Source organism: Hoplias malabaricus, chromosome X2, assembly GCF_029633855.1.
Source record: "Hoplias malabaricus isolate fHopMal1 chromosome X2, fHopMal1.hap1, whole genome shotgun sequence".
NCBI lineage: Eukaryota > Metazoa > Chordata > Actinopteri > Characiformes > Erythrinidae > Hoplias > Hoplias malabaricus.
In genome coordinates this window covers 42,856,545-42,872,515 of record NC_089819.1, presented here as the reverse complement: position 1 = coordinate 42,872,515, position 15,971 = coordinate 42,856,545, and the positions used below count along the sequence as shown (strand labels likewise).

Genomic DNA, 15,971 nt, shown 5'->3' with positions numbered 1-15,971 from the left:
AATATAGCTGCATTCACTAAGGGGTGTCTACAAATTTTTTGGATTGTAGATATTTTTATATCATCAATATTGATTAGGTCATATCTCTTAAATACATCATAAGAACACATCTACTCTTCTTTAGACATGTGGGTACTTCAAGGAGAACCAAAAATGGTCCAAACCCTTTTAATGTTAATATTAATTATAATAGAAGACGGTTCTTTCTTGACTGATTTACACTGGACAAATACGGAAAAAAAGAAAACTGCAGGACTCAGGAATGGTCAGAGTCACAGAAAACAAATGAAGGAGGAAAATTTGATTTCCAGAAACATAATTAAAATGAACTGTAATTAAGCATTAGCTAAAAAGCACAAGGAAATCTAACCAGACAATGTGAAGGCAATGAATGGAGTCAACAATGAAGCAGCTTTGCTGTGGTTAGCCACCTGAATGGGAGAATAATAGCTGAATAAGAATGTGACAGCTGTGGAAGAAAGATTAAAAGATGGGAATGTATCACAGATTGCATGGATCTCCTCGGAGAGAAGAATTCTCCGTCTGGCATTCTGCACTGTTCACCGTTTTCCCGGCCTGTTCCTCTTCACCATGCTCATGCGTTGTGCTTGTTTTGATTTGTCTGATTGTGGCTGTATTCAAATGCATTTCTTAGCAGGCTGCTGGTAAACAGTTTAATCCTGTTATTGAGAATGTGTGGCTTTGGGTGAGTGAGTGAGTGTGTGTGTGTGTGTGTGTGTGTGTGTGTGTGAGAGAGAGAGAGAGAGAGAGAGAGAGAGAGAGAGAGAGAGAGAGAGAGAGAGAGAGAGAGAGAGAGAGAGGTAAATACACTACTGAAAAAGATGCAGGTAAGCAGCTGATGGGAACCAATCCAGTATTTTTACGGATTACATAGTTTACAGCACAACATGGACAGAGTCCACATGCAGCATTCTATTAAACCAATGCATTTAGAGCAGCCACACCTGGCTATTTCTCTCATTTTACTGTTTGTCTGCTGCCGGCTCATAGACTCACATGGACTGTCACATGGAAACCTGAACACCTGGAGGTGTCCCATGCGGACATGGCAAGAGAACACACTGAACTACTCACTGTCATCTATCGCCCTGATAAATTGTTGCTAGGATCAATTACATTACTAATGTATAAAAAGATTCTATCCTTTATATACTTGAGCTTTAACTATTTTAATTGTTCTTCTAGTATGTAATTTTTAATTTTCTTCATTTTTTTCAGTTTGTTAATATTGTTATTGCATTGTCTTGTGTAGTATGTCTTTTGGGATTCTGAGATCACAGCTAATGGGGAACCTAAATTAAACAAACAAAACAAAAACCAAGAAACATGTAGATTTTTTCTGAGTGGCCAGTGACAAAGTTAGACCTGAAAGCAAAAAAGATAAAATTAGCATGTACAGTTACCTTGTAACATTACAACTAGAGCCAACAAGCATGTTGGATCATATGTGCTTTCAAAACTTTCACAAATGTTTTGAAAATTATTGTGAACTCTGACAACTGTGGATAATGACTAAATATATGAATAAATGATCACAATCAGCCCAGATAACGTTATTATGTAATTACTTTGACGGGTCAATTGACTGGATAATATCCTGAGATATTATTTCTTGTTAATGTAAAGTAGTGCAGAAAAGCACAAATTCAAACTTAACTTAAGCAAACAATTTTAATCCAAACTAAATGTATGGATATGTGGGGGGGGGGGGGGATCACTCAGGGGGCGAGTACAAAAATTTACTGTAACAAAATCGAACTGTGGAGATTGATGAATCATGTATTGATTGCTTGTGCCTTGCAATGAAATATTCAGGCTGAATAAATCACTGGAGGCGTGGATTTGGTTCTTGATCAGTATGCTCAGGTCAGGAAAATTAACTGAAATTCACCAAGCAGTGACGTTATAAACGGAGGAGTCCGTTCACCGATGAATATAAAAAAATGAGATATCACCCCACATGGCATCTGTTTATACGGAAAATCGTGCCCTTCAAAACAACCAACCACCTTGCTGGCAAAGCAGTAAGAGGGAAGATTCATCATAGAGATATTCATGTTAGGAGTAGGCAGAATAAACTGGGGAGAAAAAACCCAGCACTGCGTATAATATAACTGTAAGCTCCTGCACATCCGTCGTCTAAAATAAGAAATATTAATAGGTAGGGTCCCATTTTGAAGCAGATGGAAGAGTTCTGTGAGGGTTTAGTGGCACAAAAGTACTATTAAATTCAGGAACAGGTCATAACTCTACACCAAAATATATTGGAGGAAGCTCCATCACTCTGGAGGACACAGTTCCCATTTAGCCCAAGCTTGTTATTTAGCATAATGACGTTATTTTCTCATGCCTTTCTATAGAGTTTAGACAGATGGTGTTCAAATACAATTGAATGAGGTACCAAAATTGTTCTGCAACCTCACTATTATCTTTAGTTTTTTGGTTTATATGTCACTCCATTTAAAGAGACAGGTGCCTGGTCTTGTATGAATGAAAATAACTGCCCTGGGTAACTTCCATGATGTCTGCTGAATACACAAACGTGTGTAGGCCTTTGGGTGAAGTCAAGAGCAAGGCTTAAATGGGCTAATAGCATTTTACCACACACAGGGGCAATTTGCTGAAGAGACTACTTTTTTTCTTTGTAGAGTTCCAAATCAAAGCGATTTTTCTCACTTTAGCATCAGCAGAAAGTTATGCAGTCCTGCATTTAAAACAGTGGTCTGTGGACAAACTACTAATGTAGCACTGACTCACTCTACATGGAAGGTTTTACAATGAAAATGAAAAATGAAGTGCTGTGAGGAGCTTTAGGTGATAAATGCTTGGCGCCAGGCTACGTGAGTAAATTATTCATGAGCCTTTTTTCCCCCACATTCAGTATAATCAATCCATGTAAAATACACTGCACACTCAGTTACAGTGAAGAGAATGACAGCAGAAACTGCACACCATGGACATGAGAGAGAGAAATAACACCTACATCAGCACTCCACCACAGCATATGCATAAATCCACATACAGTGTGTTTTTGTTGTTTTTTATATACGTAGTAAAAGATTTATTTTTAAACAACTTTAGCTAAATAATATGTATTTTTGTAGTCTGTAGTCTAATGCTTTTTTCCTAATATATTGTTTGTAATAGCACTGTAAAAGAAATCTATAAACCAACTTCATTATTAAATAGCACAATGTGCCACAAAAGGCTTATTCACACCATACACTTTTTATTTTCTTCTGAAATATCTGATTTTAATGTAGGAAATAAAAGTGGTGTGACAAATAATCAAAAGTTCAGAAACACAGCTAACAACAACATTATTAAATAATTTAATAAATTCTTACTAGGGCGGCACGGTGGCACAGAAAGTAGTGTTGCATTCACACAGCTCCAGGGACCTGGAGGTTGTGGGTTCCAGTCCCACTCCGGGTGCTGGTCTGTGAGGAGTTTGGTGTGTTCTCCCCATGCTGTGTAGATTTCCTCCGGGTTTCCTCCCATGATCAAAAAAACACACGTTGGTAGGTGGATTGGTGACTGTGTGTGTGTGTGTGTTGCCTTGGGAATGTCTGGTGGCCTTCCAGGGTGTATCTCTGCCTTGTACCCAATGATTCTGGGCAGGCCTTGGACCCACTACGACCTTGAACTGGATATGACACACAATGAATGAATGAATTCTTGAGAAGTTTTGCTACACCTGATAAGGGTTTCAGGGCTGTTTCTACAGCTATAGTGGCAACTCCAGAACAAGAGGATGGGGAAAAAGAGGATTGAGCAAGAGGCTTCAAATCAAACATGTGAAGGTTATTTTAAATCGTTTCACGTCACTGTGAAATTGGGATTTCTCCTTTATTTCAAAGTTGTAATTCCTATTTCTCCCAGCTGGTTGTCGCAAATATTCACTCGTTTTAATCCTCTGGTCAGACATGCGATTAAGTTATACACACACCACAAACTGCACCTCAACAACCATCAACAGCATGACTACTGACTGTTAACCACAGGCTGTGAAGAAATCTTTTCTCAGAGGGAAAAGTTTAATTCCTGAGTCCATGTGTCCCTGTAGTGTGTTTTCTCTTTGCCTTTTCCCACCTCTTCACGTGTATTTGCTGTAAATCGTGGAACGAACCAATCGTATATTGAAACTGTTCGTGACCCATCTCTCACCCATTTAAAATCCAATAGGAATTAGATTTGCGCTTCATTAGGTGCATGAGCCAAACTGCCTGATTAAAAAATACATACATGAATAGAGATAAAATATATGTAAATGAAACATTTAAATACATGTAATGAGGTAGTTTGGAAAATGTAGAGAGTAAAATGTATTAACTGACAGAAATACTCAAGCAAAATTACAGTTAACTAACTTCATAACTTCCTAACTAACTTTATTATTATTATTATTATTATTATTATTATTAAGTAATTAATTAATTAATTAATTAATTAATTTATTTATTTAATCAAAACTGATATCTAAAGGTGGATAAGCGGTTACAGATAATGAATGAATGAATGAATAAATGATATCTAAAGGTACTGAATTGAGCTCCGTCGCTCTATAGAACAGAATTTTGTACACTCCTTGTGTATCATAAATTATATATAGGAATAGCGCCACCAGGGGATAACAGAACCCTAAATATTAATGAGTCACCCCTGTTTTGGAACAGTTTAGTATTTAGCATTGTCCTATTTTAGTGCCTTTTTAAATTTTTTTTGAAGCAGGAGACAACAGTGTTTGAAAGTTCCTGGTATGTCGGATCCACATTCCACACTCTCCTTGTTCAATCACCCCAAAGTAAATAATTGTCAATACTATGGCACTTTTAAACGCTGTGTAATTAATTTTATGCCATGTTTATATTATGTTATAAATAAACATGTTGTCATAATGTCATTTAACCTATTTTAAATATTATAAACACATTTTTTTAATGTATTTTAAATACATTTTTATAAATAATAAATTGCAAAATTCCCCTAAAATGCCAGTATTTCCGTCAGGGATCTCAATGATACAATAAGTTGGGAGATTCAACCACTTATTACCTGGAAATATGGATTGTTTTACTGGTTCAGAAACTGCATAGGAACCATCTGGAAAATTCATTTGAATCCAGCTCGATCCAGTGGATTATATTTTTTGTTTTGGGCCAAATCCAACATAACTTACATCCAGGAAAAAAGACAAACACAGGGGTACACAGGTACACAGAACTCAATAACGAAGAAAGACACTGTGATGCTTTTATTACTAGAACTAGTTTATTATCATCATTGATGTATTTTTTCTTTAAACAATGTTGCACAAGGAACCCTAAAACAATACAAACCACTAAAAACGGTCTATTATGTTTTTCCATATGCATATACATATACACATACAGCGCATATGCATATGTACATCTGTATAAGCAGAGATAATCACGACCTGACAGAGGTCAGAATTAATTACAGATATCAAACATGGAGAAGCACAGATAAAACTGCAGAAAGATTGCGTTCCCCAAAACAAACACAGCCAAATAAACTTAATTTGAACAGAAAAAAAAAATCATAATTCAGGCTGTGGGTCACCCTGGGGAGAACTAAGACATCAGACACTTTCATACTTAGAATCCTTTGTCACTGTGCTCTCCCCATGAGTGAACACCAACAGTAGTACATATGTATAGTGGTTCTAGTTAGCGTAGACTGAAGTATAGACAGGTGACACAGACTGGTGTGCGTGGTGGATCTGGCATTTGTTTTGGTTAGATCCCCATTCTAACCTTGCAGCTTCTGACACGGTACCATGGTGCTCATTATCACAGGGATGCTAGCATGACTGATTTGAAGAGGCCATGGCTGGTAGCTCTGTGGCTAGAGAGGGCAGATGTTTGCAAAATTAGACCCAAATATGGGTTAACATGGGCTTAATTCTTTTTACTGAGGAGTTTCTGTAGTATAACTCAGGAATTTAAAGACAATCCCAATTGAAGTTTCACGGCCCAGATGCACACCCATGTCCTCCGTAACTAGACTGAATCTCAGATCTCATCATTTCATTATAGATAAAGATGCCGCATGACGGTCTAGTTGGCTTTGTTCTCTGGGTGCTAGCAAATCTGTTGGCTCCAATTATGTTGCAATATAGGTGGTTTGAAAAGAAGTGATGGCTGGCTTCACTTGTCTCAGAGAAAATATGTGCTAGTCTTCAGCTTCCCATTTAGCGGGCGGAATTGCCAATATAAGAAGATCCAATTTTGGCTTCCTAAATTATTTTTCACTAAATAAGGTTTAAAAAATAATTTCTATATATGTCTGTGTGAAGTTTAAAGAACCTCCACATCACATATTGGCCCTATACAAATTAAAGATCCAAGCTAAGAACCATTTAGGTGCCTTGTATTTTTAAGAATGCAATCACTTATATTACAGCACCTACTCAGAAAAAGGCTAATCCATCTTGAATAGGACTTAAGTGTGGGCTGAGATATGGCTGGCCAGCACTCAGTGACTCGCTTTCTGATTGAAGTGTGTGGGCACCTGTGTATTTCCATGAAGCCTTGCTTCGCCAAGAGATCTAAAATTAGAATTCAGGATTCCGCATCTCCATTGAGAGTTTAATGCATCATTTTCCTTATTCTACTTAATGAACAAGCACAGTTTCTGACAGCAAATCAATGCTTAAACAGGGAATCAATCTCATAAGTGCTCGGAGAATGTTCGAAGCATCTGGCTCTGGGAATATTCCTTTTGCCTTTAAATATAATACAGATTAAATGATCACTCACTGGATCAGTGGTGGAGTTCAATGTCTTCAGATAATTATCCAAGGGAAAATATCCTTCTTAACTACACTTTGAAGGCTGCTATGGAGATTGACACTACAGCACCATCATAATACAGATTTTAGTGTGATTCGTAAATGGGTCATGCTTTATTCAGTCATGTGAAATGTTTGCTATGAGTTTCTACAGCCAGATATGCTTTTGAACAGGAATACTATACAATTCTACTTCACGTTTAGTGGGTAGAGTGTCTGATACACCTGAAGAAGACAAAAAATATGGGGAATAGAAACCGGTCCCATATATATTAATGCACAGTGCTTTGTTGTTGGGCTAAAAATCTATGATCTATATCTACAGTGCTAATGTACTTGTGTACTGCAGTTTTCTTGGTCTCAGGTGCGAGATTTGTGGCAGTGACTCCTGTTGCAAAATAACTGATGATGAAATCCACTGAAAACCAGGCTAAATTATAATTAATTGTGACACTGAGAAAGATCATTCAGTTATTTCTGTGTTCCAATCAGCATACTTCTGTTCTAAGAAGTGGTGCACTACCCAGTAAGAACACAAACATACTGGTATGCTAGCTATTGCAGTGCAGTGAGAGCCATAGCTAACATAAACCTAAAAGTCTTCAACCACTCACACTAGCTCAGCATTATAGCAGGGACCTACCAGTCTGCTAGTGCTGAAATGGAATCCACTGTGAGTCTTTTCTTACAAGTATTCTATCTGCGAATCCATTGAAAATGATATAGCTATAAGCTATTTGCTGTAAAAACTACCACCACTGTACAGTGAGAAACAAGGGCTCTGACTCATATGGAGTCATTACTGTCTCAGCCATATGCTAGCACAGTGTCAAAATCCACTTTTCAAATGGTCATAGATACAGGGGAACCAAGTTCATCTTACATTTCTAAACCAAATATTGTGTTTGGCATAATGCTTATTGAAATTCTGGGACTGAAAATTTTAGACAGCTGTTGCATATTCTGCTGCTCTTCAAGTGTATCCTGGTATACTAGATCCTGAAATTTTATTTACAAAGTGCTGGAGCTAGATCACAAGTATGCATATTGGAGCACAGTTGGTCTAATATTGCAAACTGAATTTGTTTTCTCTCACAAGTCAACAGTTAACTAACATTCACCTTAGTGCTGTTGCTGAGCATGTTAGCTGGGGAGCTTGGGCATTAGCATCTATAAACACTGATTGTTGGTGCTGGTGGGGGAACGCAGGACTGTGATGAATGCTAAAAGGCAAATTCCCATGGGGAGAGACCTGTGTGAGATAGGGCAATAAAGTGTTTAGCACCAGGCTTGTATGGGACACCCCTCAGGCACAAGCCTCCGTTAAATCCCGACCCTGAATGGGGCTTAGGGAACTGAGATGGAGGCATGTGGTTTCCCCCACAAAAACAATGTTTGTTTTACAGATTCTGAGTTTGATTTCGTCTCTGTGGAGCGGAATGGGCCGCGTTGCCATAGTACAGGCGCTGGCCGATGCTGCTACATGGTAATGGGTCATCCCTGAGTCTCCGTTGGGAATTCCGGGGCAAGGGTCTCCCTCTGACAAATGGGCCTTTCTTTTACAGAGATGTGTGGGTGTTGGAGGTGGGGGGTTGGATGGAAGGAGGGGAGTCTCGTATGATGAAGGGCCATCAGGATAGAAGGTAATACCCTCTTTGTTCTCTTATGGATTATATAGCCATTGACAAAGAGGCACGCTGAATTAAAACAAAAGAGAGGCCAAGGAGCGGGGGTCCGTTGGTGAGGCTGCGGCTCTACTTCAGATGGCTCTCTATCTGATTTCTCAGCGCTTGGGGATTACGATCAGCCGCTCAGTACGTGTGAAACAACACTGATTAGCTGTGCATTCGCACTGCTTGCCTTTTGCAAATCTGAGACAGAGAGAGGGAGGACTGAGGATCTTTATACACCAAGACAAACACAGGGTGACTAGTCTTTGTTCTATAGAGAATAACAGACAAACTGATATTTCCCTGAGAGCAATCACATAAAAGCATATAAACCAAAAAAGCCTATGTATTGTTTCCACCACCAGTATACAGTGGATGGGAATCTGACCGCTGAAGGCCCACTTGCCAGGGGAAAGAGAAGGGGGAAAAAGTAAGATGTAATCTCCTGAGGCGAATGTTTGACGCAGTCATTCTGTAAGCACAGTTTGGAGCGGTATAGCCAACCCAGCAGCCCGTACGCTGGCGTATAAATGGTATGAAAAATAAGCAATCTCCCCATGTACTAATCTGAAATAAGGTGGACTATTTGGCAGTGAAAGCTGTCAGAATGTCAGAGGTCAGGAAAGACCAATTTGGAATTGAATCCTAAATTCCACCCAAACTTGCAGCTTCCCCTGGAAATACTCCATCCAGCAACAGGAGCAACCATCTTACTTTTGAAAAAATAAAACAGGAGCACCAGTGAGACGTAATACACAGCCACAACTGGGAGTCGTCAATAAATACACAACGTACGCAACATTAATAAATACACCATTAACGCAATGGCACCCTTCTGCTAGTTTAAGCTCTATCGTCACCGAAATCTAACACGTGTAATGAAATATACGGCCTTTTACAACATACACAAGATAAACTAATACATCTTGAGACAAAAAATTTAAAATAAAATAAAATAAAGCAAAGAAACAAAAGAAAAATGCATAAGGAAAATGCCATTCGAAATCACAAGCTTACTGCAGAAGATTGAAGTTGAAGTTCGTAAAAATGCTGCAAGAATCATAGCACCGCAGTCATTCAACAATGGTCTGTACTGCATTTCAACCATAAAAACAACTCACTGAATCTTATGAAGGAAAAACAAAAGAAAAACAAAATGAACACAGAAAATCCTCCAAATGTCATGTGCACTAGTATTGTACAATAGACATTTCACACAGAATTTCTCATTAACAAAGACAAGGTTTTACAGCACAGTTAACCACATATCCCCCAGATTTGTTTCATTTAAGTATGTCTATTACACATGGACAGATCCGTTCAGCTATTTAATACACAAAGAAAGAGAATACTGAACATTCCACCACGTTTGCCTGAAGACAGCACAATGCTTCAGATATTACATAATCCAATTACTTTCTATACAAATTTTTGTTTTGTGCTCAGTATCATTACAAAAAGATGCACTGATATGAGAATACTGGGCCAGTGCCACTGATATTCGCCAATGCTGATAAAGAAATCTTTGTAAAATGCAGAAATTATTACTTATTTGGCATTAGATTGGCATTATGTAGAACTGTAGCATTTGTTTGCAGAGGGTAACAAATACAACAGAATAAGAAATGAAATGTGACCCAATCTCAATGAAATACATTTGTTTTGAAATATAGTTCAAATACAAACATTTGTCCAATGATGATATATATTTTAAATGCAAAGCACCTCGTGGACCTGGCTTGTAACTGACTCATTCACATACATACTCACTCACTTACATTCTCATGTTTAGAAATTGCTCCACAAGGGGCACTACTCATTGACAGTATGTGTCCTTGTTTGACCAAATACGTTACATGTCCAAGAGTTTATAGACACTTATCCAAAATTTATTCTACCTTTGCTGCAGTAACACATTTATTCATCTGCTAAGGATTTTCATTATATGATGTTGCTGTAAAACTGATGTGAGTGCATTTGACTGCATTCGGTCACAAGCATCATGTGCCCAGGCACTGGATACATTCTATTTTCAATTAGGTCACCAATCGGTAAATCTCAGGTGAGGGGTGTCTTGAAAACTTTGGACATACAGTGTATCTGCAGACACAGATATGAATCCAATATCATCATGCATCCCTAATCATTGGTAAAATTAAATGTATATTTGAGACTTCATTGTAATTTTAATGTACGAAGATTTGAAGCCGGTATTGGTAATCATCAATGTTGATAGCAAACAACAACAGTTTTTAGTGTCTGACATGAATGTTGGATATTCCCTTACATCTTTACAGAGGTGTCACTTCACAGACTTTTGAGGCAATGTGAAGATACAGTGCATTAACCCAAAGAAAAAAACATTGAAAGAGACAACAACATCTATCATACATTCACATCCACACAAAAGTTACAAAAGTATGAAAAACGGTGTGTGTCTCAGATTCAGTGAAAGGACATAAAGAGATGCTCAGAGACTGTGTGAGTGTGTGCGTACCTATTGTAAAAAAAAAATTAAAATCTTCCCCAATGGAGAATGACCTGAGAGTATGACAGCTGTGTTGAGGTAGGTTATTAAAAGGAACAAGGAAAATAAGCACCAGAGCAATGTGAGGAACTGGAGGATAGAGAGGGTGCAGCATGGCGTTACCTGTTGCCTCCTGCTTAAAAGAAACATCTTAAGAAGAACTAACTCCAAGAAAATATAAGCACATAGAGCACTGAATAGCACCGACTAACAGGAGAGTTTCAGAGGTGGACCTATGAGAGGGAGAGTGGCAAAGGAGAGAAATAGCAGTTTATGGATTGTCTTATTAAGTGTATGCAACATTCAGGATGGATTTATTTAATCATGAAAAGTTCTATAAAACAATTCTCAAGGGATATAATAGATCCATTCTAATATAGCAAATTTTTGCAAATGTTGAATTAAATAAGGACACATAGTGTCACTGTTGCTAATTGATTTGAGGTGTGTCAGCACCCATTAAGGTGATTCTTCAGCCTGCTAAACTAACAATGAGTGAGTGAGTGAATGAGTGTGTTACAAGGCCATGTGGTGTGCTGCCTCTAAATATAACTACTACTAAAAATAACTCTGTTTTACATGTATTTATTTATTTATTTATTTATTGCAAAGCATTGAATGGACTTTCTTTGTAACTTCAGGTAAACTAAATATATGATATTTGTCATGTATTGGCAAAGTTTGTGTGTAGATTAGTCATGTCTTGGTCTATGTAATGTAGTTTAGACTTTAAAATTAATCAAAAGTTAACCTGCTATAGAACAGTAAAGCTTACACCTACATTCTATGCCAAGTGTGTCCAGGCCTAAATGGGAGCCATGTAAGGTTGTAAATGTCATATAATGCCTGTGGCACAGGTGTTAAAACCAAAAATATAAATAATGCAATGCATTACATTAACACAATGTGTCAAATGTGTGCATCAACCTACACCAATATCAATACAATATTGTCTTTCAATTTACCTATTTCATTAATTAAACAGCGTTAATTGCTGTTTTCAACACATTTGAAATGCACAGAGGGGTAGTTACACTGTGTGTGTGTGTAGTTTTTTTGGTGATTTTTTCAGTCCAAATTACTAATTTCTATGTGTTTCCAGTAGGGGTGGCACACTTTGATGTCTGTTTTAAACCAGTGGTTGACAGTGTAGTGGGTTATAAAACTGCCTTTTACATGACAGTTCAATTCCAAGCCTGGACACATACATGACACTATACCATAATGAATCTATGGGCACACATTTTGAATCTGCTAAATGCCATAAATGTTTCTGCCTCATTGCTGAAGCTGTGAAGTAGCCTACATTATACAATACCAGCCAGAACTATATCAAAGCCAAAGTCTCTGACAGATAAATTGAACAAAATAAAACATGTCACAGATAAAGAATACAATAAAATATACAATTTCTCTCAAATACTGCCTGGCCAAAAACAATTTAATAATCTAATATTTAGTAGTGTACTATTTTGTTGGAGCTTTGATTACAGTGCACATACGCTGTGGCCTTGTTTTCTAATTGAGCTCTACTACTGATGATTTTATGATTCAACTTCACCAAGCCTTTATGTGATTATGGTCATTCAGGATGTTTTTCTGACCACATTTCACTGTCCAACACTACAAAAGGTTTTAATAAGGGGTCAGAGAATTCTGAACCCAATTCCAGTCTTTAAAAGTATCTTGTTAGGTAGTTTCTTTGCTTGATGAAGACTAATATTTGGACCCTTCTGAAACACATTCGACATCTTTTTCATGGCCTCAGGATGTACCTATATGGTTGGCTAGGAAATCAAAACAACTCACTGCATCATTTAAAGTTTAAATAATCAGCTGTAATCATTCAATCACAGGTGCTCGAGAATTTGTTTATTTAAATTCAAACTACAATTTTAATTTTGGCCAGGCAATGCAGAAAAACACAATGTAAAAATTCATCATACATTTCTGAGTTCCCAATACTTTTGGTCTGGCTGCAGTATTGACATATATACATGTGTGTGGTAGTAGTAATAGTAGTAGTAGTAGTAGTAGTAGTAGTAGTAGTAGTACAGGACTCTGTGTGGTTATGGTTGTGTAGCCCTATGCTATTTCCTAGGAGGGTGTTTGAGGGAGGAGCTAGTGTGCTAATAGATGGACAGGCCTTGTATTTTCTGTCGGAAGAGTCCCAAATGGTCAGGATGATTGGATTTTTTATTTCTGTTGAAATATCTTGCTGCTGCATTGACTGACGACACCCCACCATGAAAATCACATTACAATGATGTCCTGCTATTTCAGAACACAGTTATCTTCCACCAGATCTACATTACCACCCCATAATATTGACACCCAGACAGGCACCATGATAAATCTGTGCTTATATCTCTTAAGTACATCATATATACACGTATACTAAATTAAAACCCCCTCTGCTGTCTCTGCCACAGTACATTTACAGAAGTCCACCACACAGATGCTTGTATATACATAAAGTATGACTCAGTGCATGTTCAATGCTGATGTGTCTTGCCCTCCCTTCTCCTCCATGTGAATAGAATAAACATGGTGAAATGGCAGAATAATTATCCTGAATTAGTAGCAGTGCAATGCATCTCTAACAGTCTTTTCATTAAACTAAAGCAACTATGATTTAAAATATAATACTTGGAAACAAACATAAAAAAAATAAAATCTAGACTATGGAAACTATGATTAAAAAAGATCTTTACAAGCAGAATTCATATGATGTCATCTGTCAGCTTTGCATGAGGTACCGACATATTCAAACACAGCTATTCATCAACATTGGGAAGCCAGGATCTCACCAAAAAAAAAAAATTGTTTCATTATGAAAAAAAGACAACAACGACAACAACAACAACAGCATTGTTATCTTGAGGTAGAATATTGACTTCAATGTATGGAAGTGCTATATGTTGGATTTTTTTTTTTGTTTGTTTGTTTCACGTTTCACTTCGATGAGGACGAAAGTGGTGATTCTTGACATCTGAGGTAGCGCAGCACCTGTTTATCTTTCTTTCTCTGACCGAACGCTCGACATCTAACAAAACCGAACAAACAAGAAGACATAGATCCCACAAAAAAAAGGCTTCCCATAACACATTCATTCCGGCTGAGGTAGGTTTCTGTTGCAAATCCCAGGGTTCAGGTTAGCCGAGCCTAGAGCCCAAAGGCTTACGACTGATTAAAGAAAAATATATATCGATATCACAGAAAAAACATCCTGAGACAGAGTAATAGTTTAATCCCTGGAAGAAGGCCGTAGTCTTCGCTGGATGGGTTTGTAAAGTCATTGGTAGGCTGAGAGCAGGCAGCAGGACTTTTCTTTATTCAGAACAATTGTGGCCAAAACAAAAACAAAAAATTGGAATGAGGAAAGAAAAATATTTTTTGTGGATTTTTTGAGAACAAACGAAACATTGCTGCCGCATTTCTGATGAGTAGTAAAGAAAAAATTTGTCTCACTTCATTCACCTTCCAATGAAGATATGGTAGATAACCACACCCACTGTTAAGTCATGCAGGCCCCCCAGTTACAATGTCCAGCAATTCCCACATGAGGAACGTAACATATATAAACTCTGCACAATAAAAAGGGGACAAAAAAATAGGAAATACTTCAGTTGACCTGAGAGGGAGAGTAGTCTGAGTGGAATTGAAGGGCTTGTAGCTCCTTCAGGAGATGGTCAGCCTTCATCAAGTTGGCCCCCTGTGGGTCGCCCAGGGTAAAGCGACTCACGGTTCTCTATCAGACTGAAGTAGTCCAGGGGAAGAGTGGAAATCTGTGATTCATTGAGAGAACAGGAGACCAGCAAGCTCTCCATCTGAAACATTCATGTGTAAATACATTTAAGTCAGTAGACAAGTCAGCTGCTGTACATACACAGATCTTTGAAGCTCCATAAAACTGGTGCACTAAAATTTGCTGAAAAATGTGGGGACCTATGTGGTCCTAGATCTGACCTCTGATCTCTGACAAGATTTAATGCGGTGGTGTAATATAGCATGGTGAAAATTATTATATCAACTTACTTTAGCAATTTCACCATGAGTGCCACTGTGTATTTAAAACTGTATAAAATATGCATAGGACTTTTGTTGGTTTTGTTGTTGGATGTACTACTTGTTTCCTAAGCAAGCATGGAAGCTCATTCAGAGCCCAGATCAGATTGGTAAATGCTTATTATTTACCAGTTTTAATAGAGCAACCTCGAAGTCTGACTGATGGTTTACTTTTTTCCTATTCATGTGTTTTCTTGTTCCAGAATTTAGTTTGTGATTAAAAATCCTAGGACTTTTGGCTATGTTCCATCACTGTATTTGCATAGCAAAATGAACAGAACAACAGCACTCAGAAATTAAGTGATTAGCAGAAGTGTAGATTTAAAGACAGAAATGGACACTTTTTTTCTCCAGTCATTAGCATGTGTAGTACTCACCGCATGTTCAGCATCAGCTGACCCTGAGACAAGTCTCTCCCTCTGGCTAGAGCTGGCCAGGCTCTTGGCTGTGGTTATGGGCCCATCGACCTGGCTGCTGGTGCTGTGCAGGCCATTGAGGGCCACTGCTGCCTGCTGAGACATGGAGGACTCCAGCACTGCTGCTGCTGCTGCTGCTGCTGGGTTCCTTCCAACCTGAGGGGTGGCCTGCACTGTCTTACACATCATTAACCTGCAGAGAGGGACAGAGTGTGTAGGTAGACATTGAATGAGAGAGAGAATTCAGTTATTTAAGGTACATATTGCCACACGCTTATCTGTGCACCGAGTTTGTATAAGGTCCATAGATAATCAATCAAATAAAAATTGACACTGTGAAGCAATTTATACTTGAGCTTAAGGTTCATATGCTCAAAAGCAAGCTTCTCCCAGAAAGATATAAAGCCCCCAGCATTGGCTTGTGGAGCACCATCCAGTACCTTTGATAAGTTGGA

The 15,971-nt window shown here is 38.1% G+C and overlaps 1 protein-coding gene across 1 annotated transcript in view; it reads right to left on the bottom strand.

The window, feature by feature from the left end:
- Positions 1-14,724: 14,724 nt before the first annotated feature.
- Positions 14,725-15,971, bottom strand: part of LOC136677239 (immunoglobulin superfamily DCC subclass member 3-like) — a 110,517-nt gene continuing 109,270 nt past the window's right edge. The window contains exons 13-14 of the mRNA XM_066654712.1: positions 15,478-15,709; positions 14,725-14,862 (exon numbers count right to left, since the gene is read on the bottom strand). Coding sequence (XP_066510809.1) covers positions 14,725-14,862; positions 15,478-15,709 — 370 coding nt within the window. The remainder of the gene's footprint in view (positions 14,863-15,477; positions 15,710-15,971) is intronic.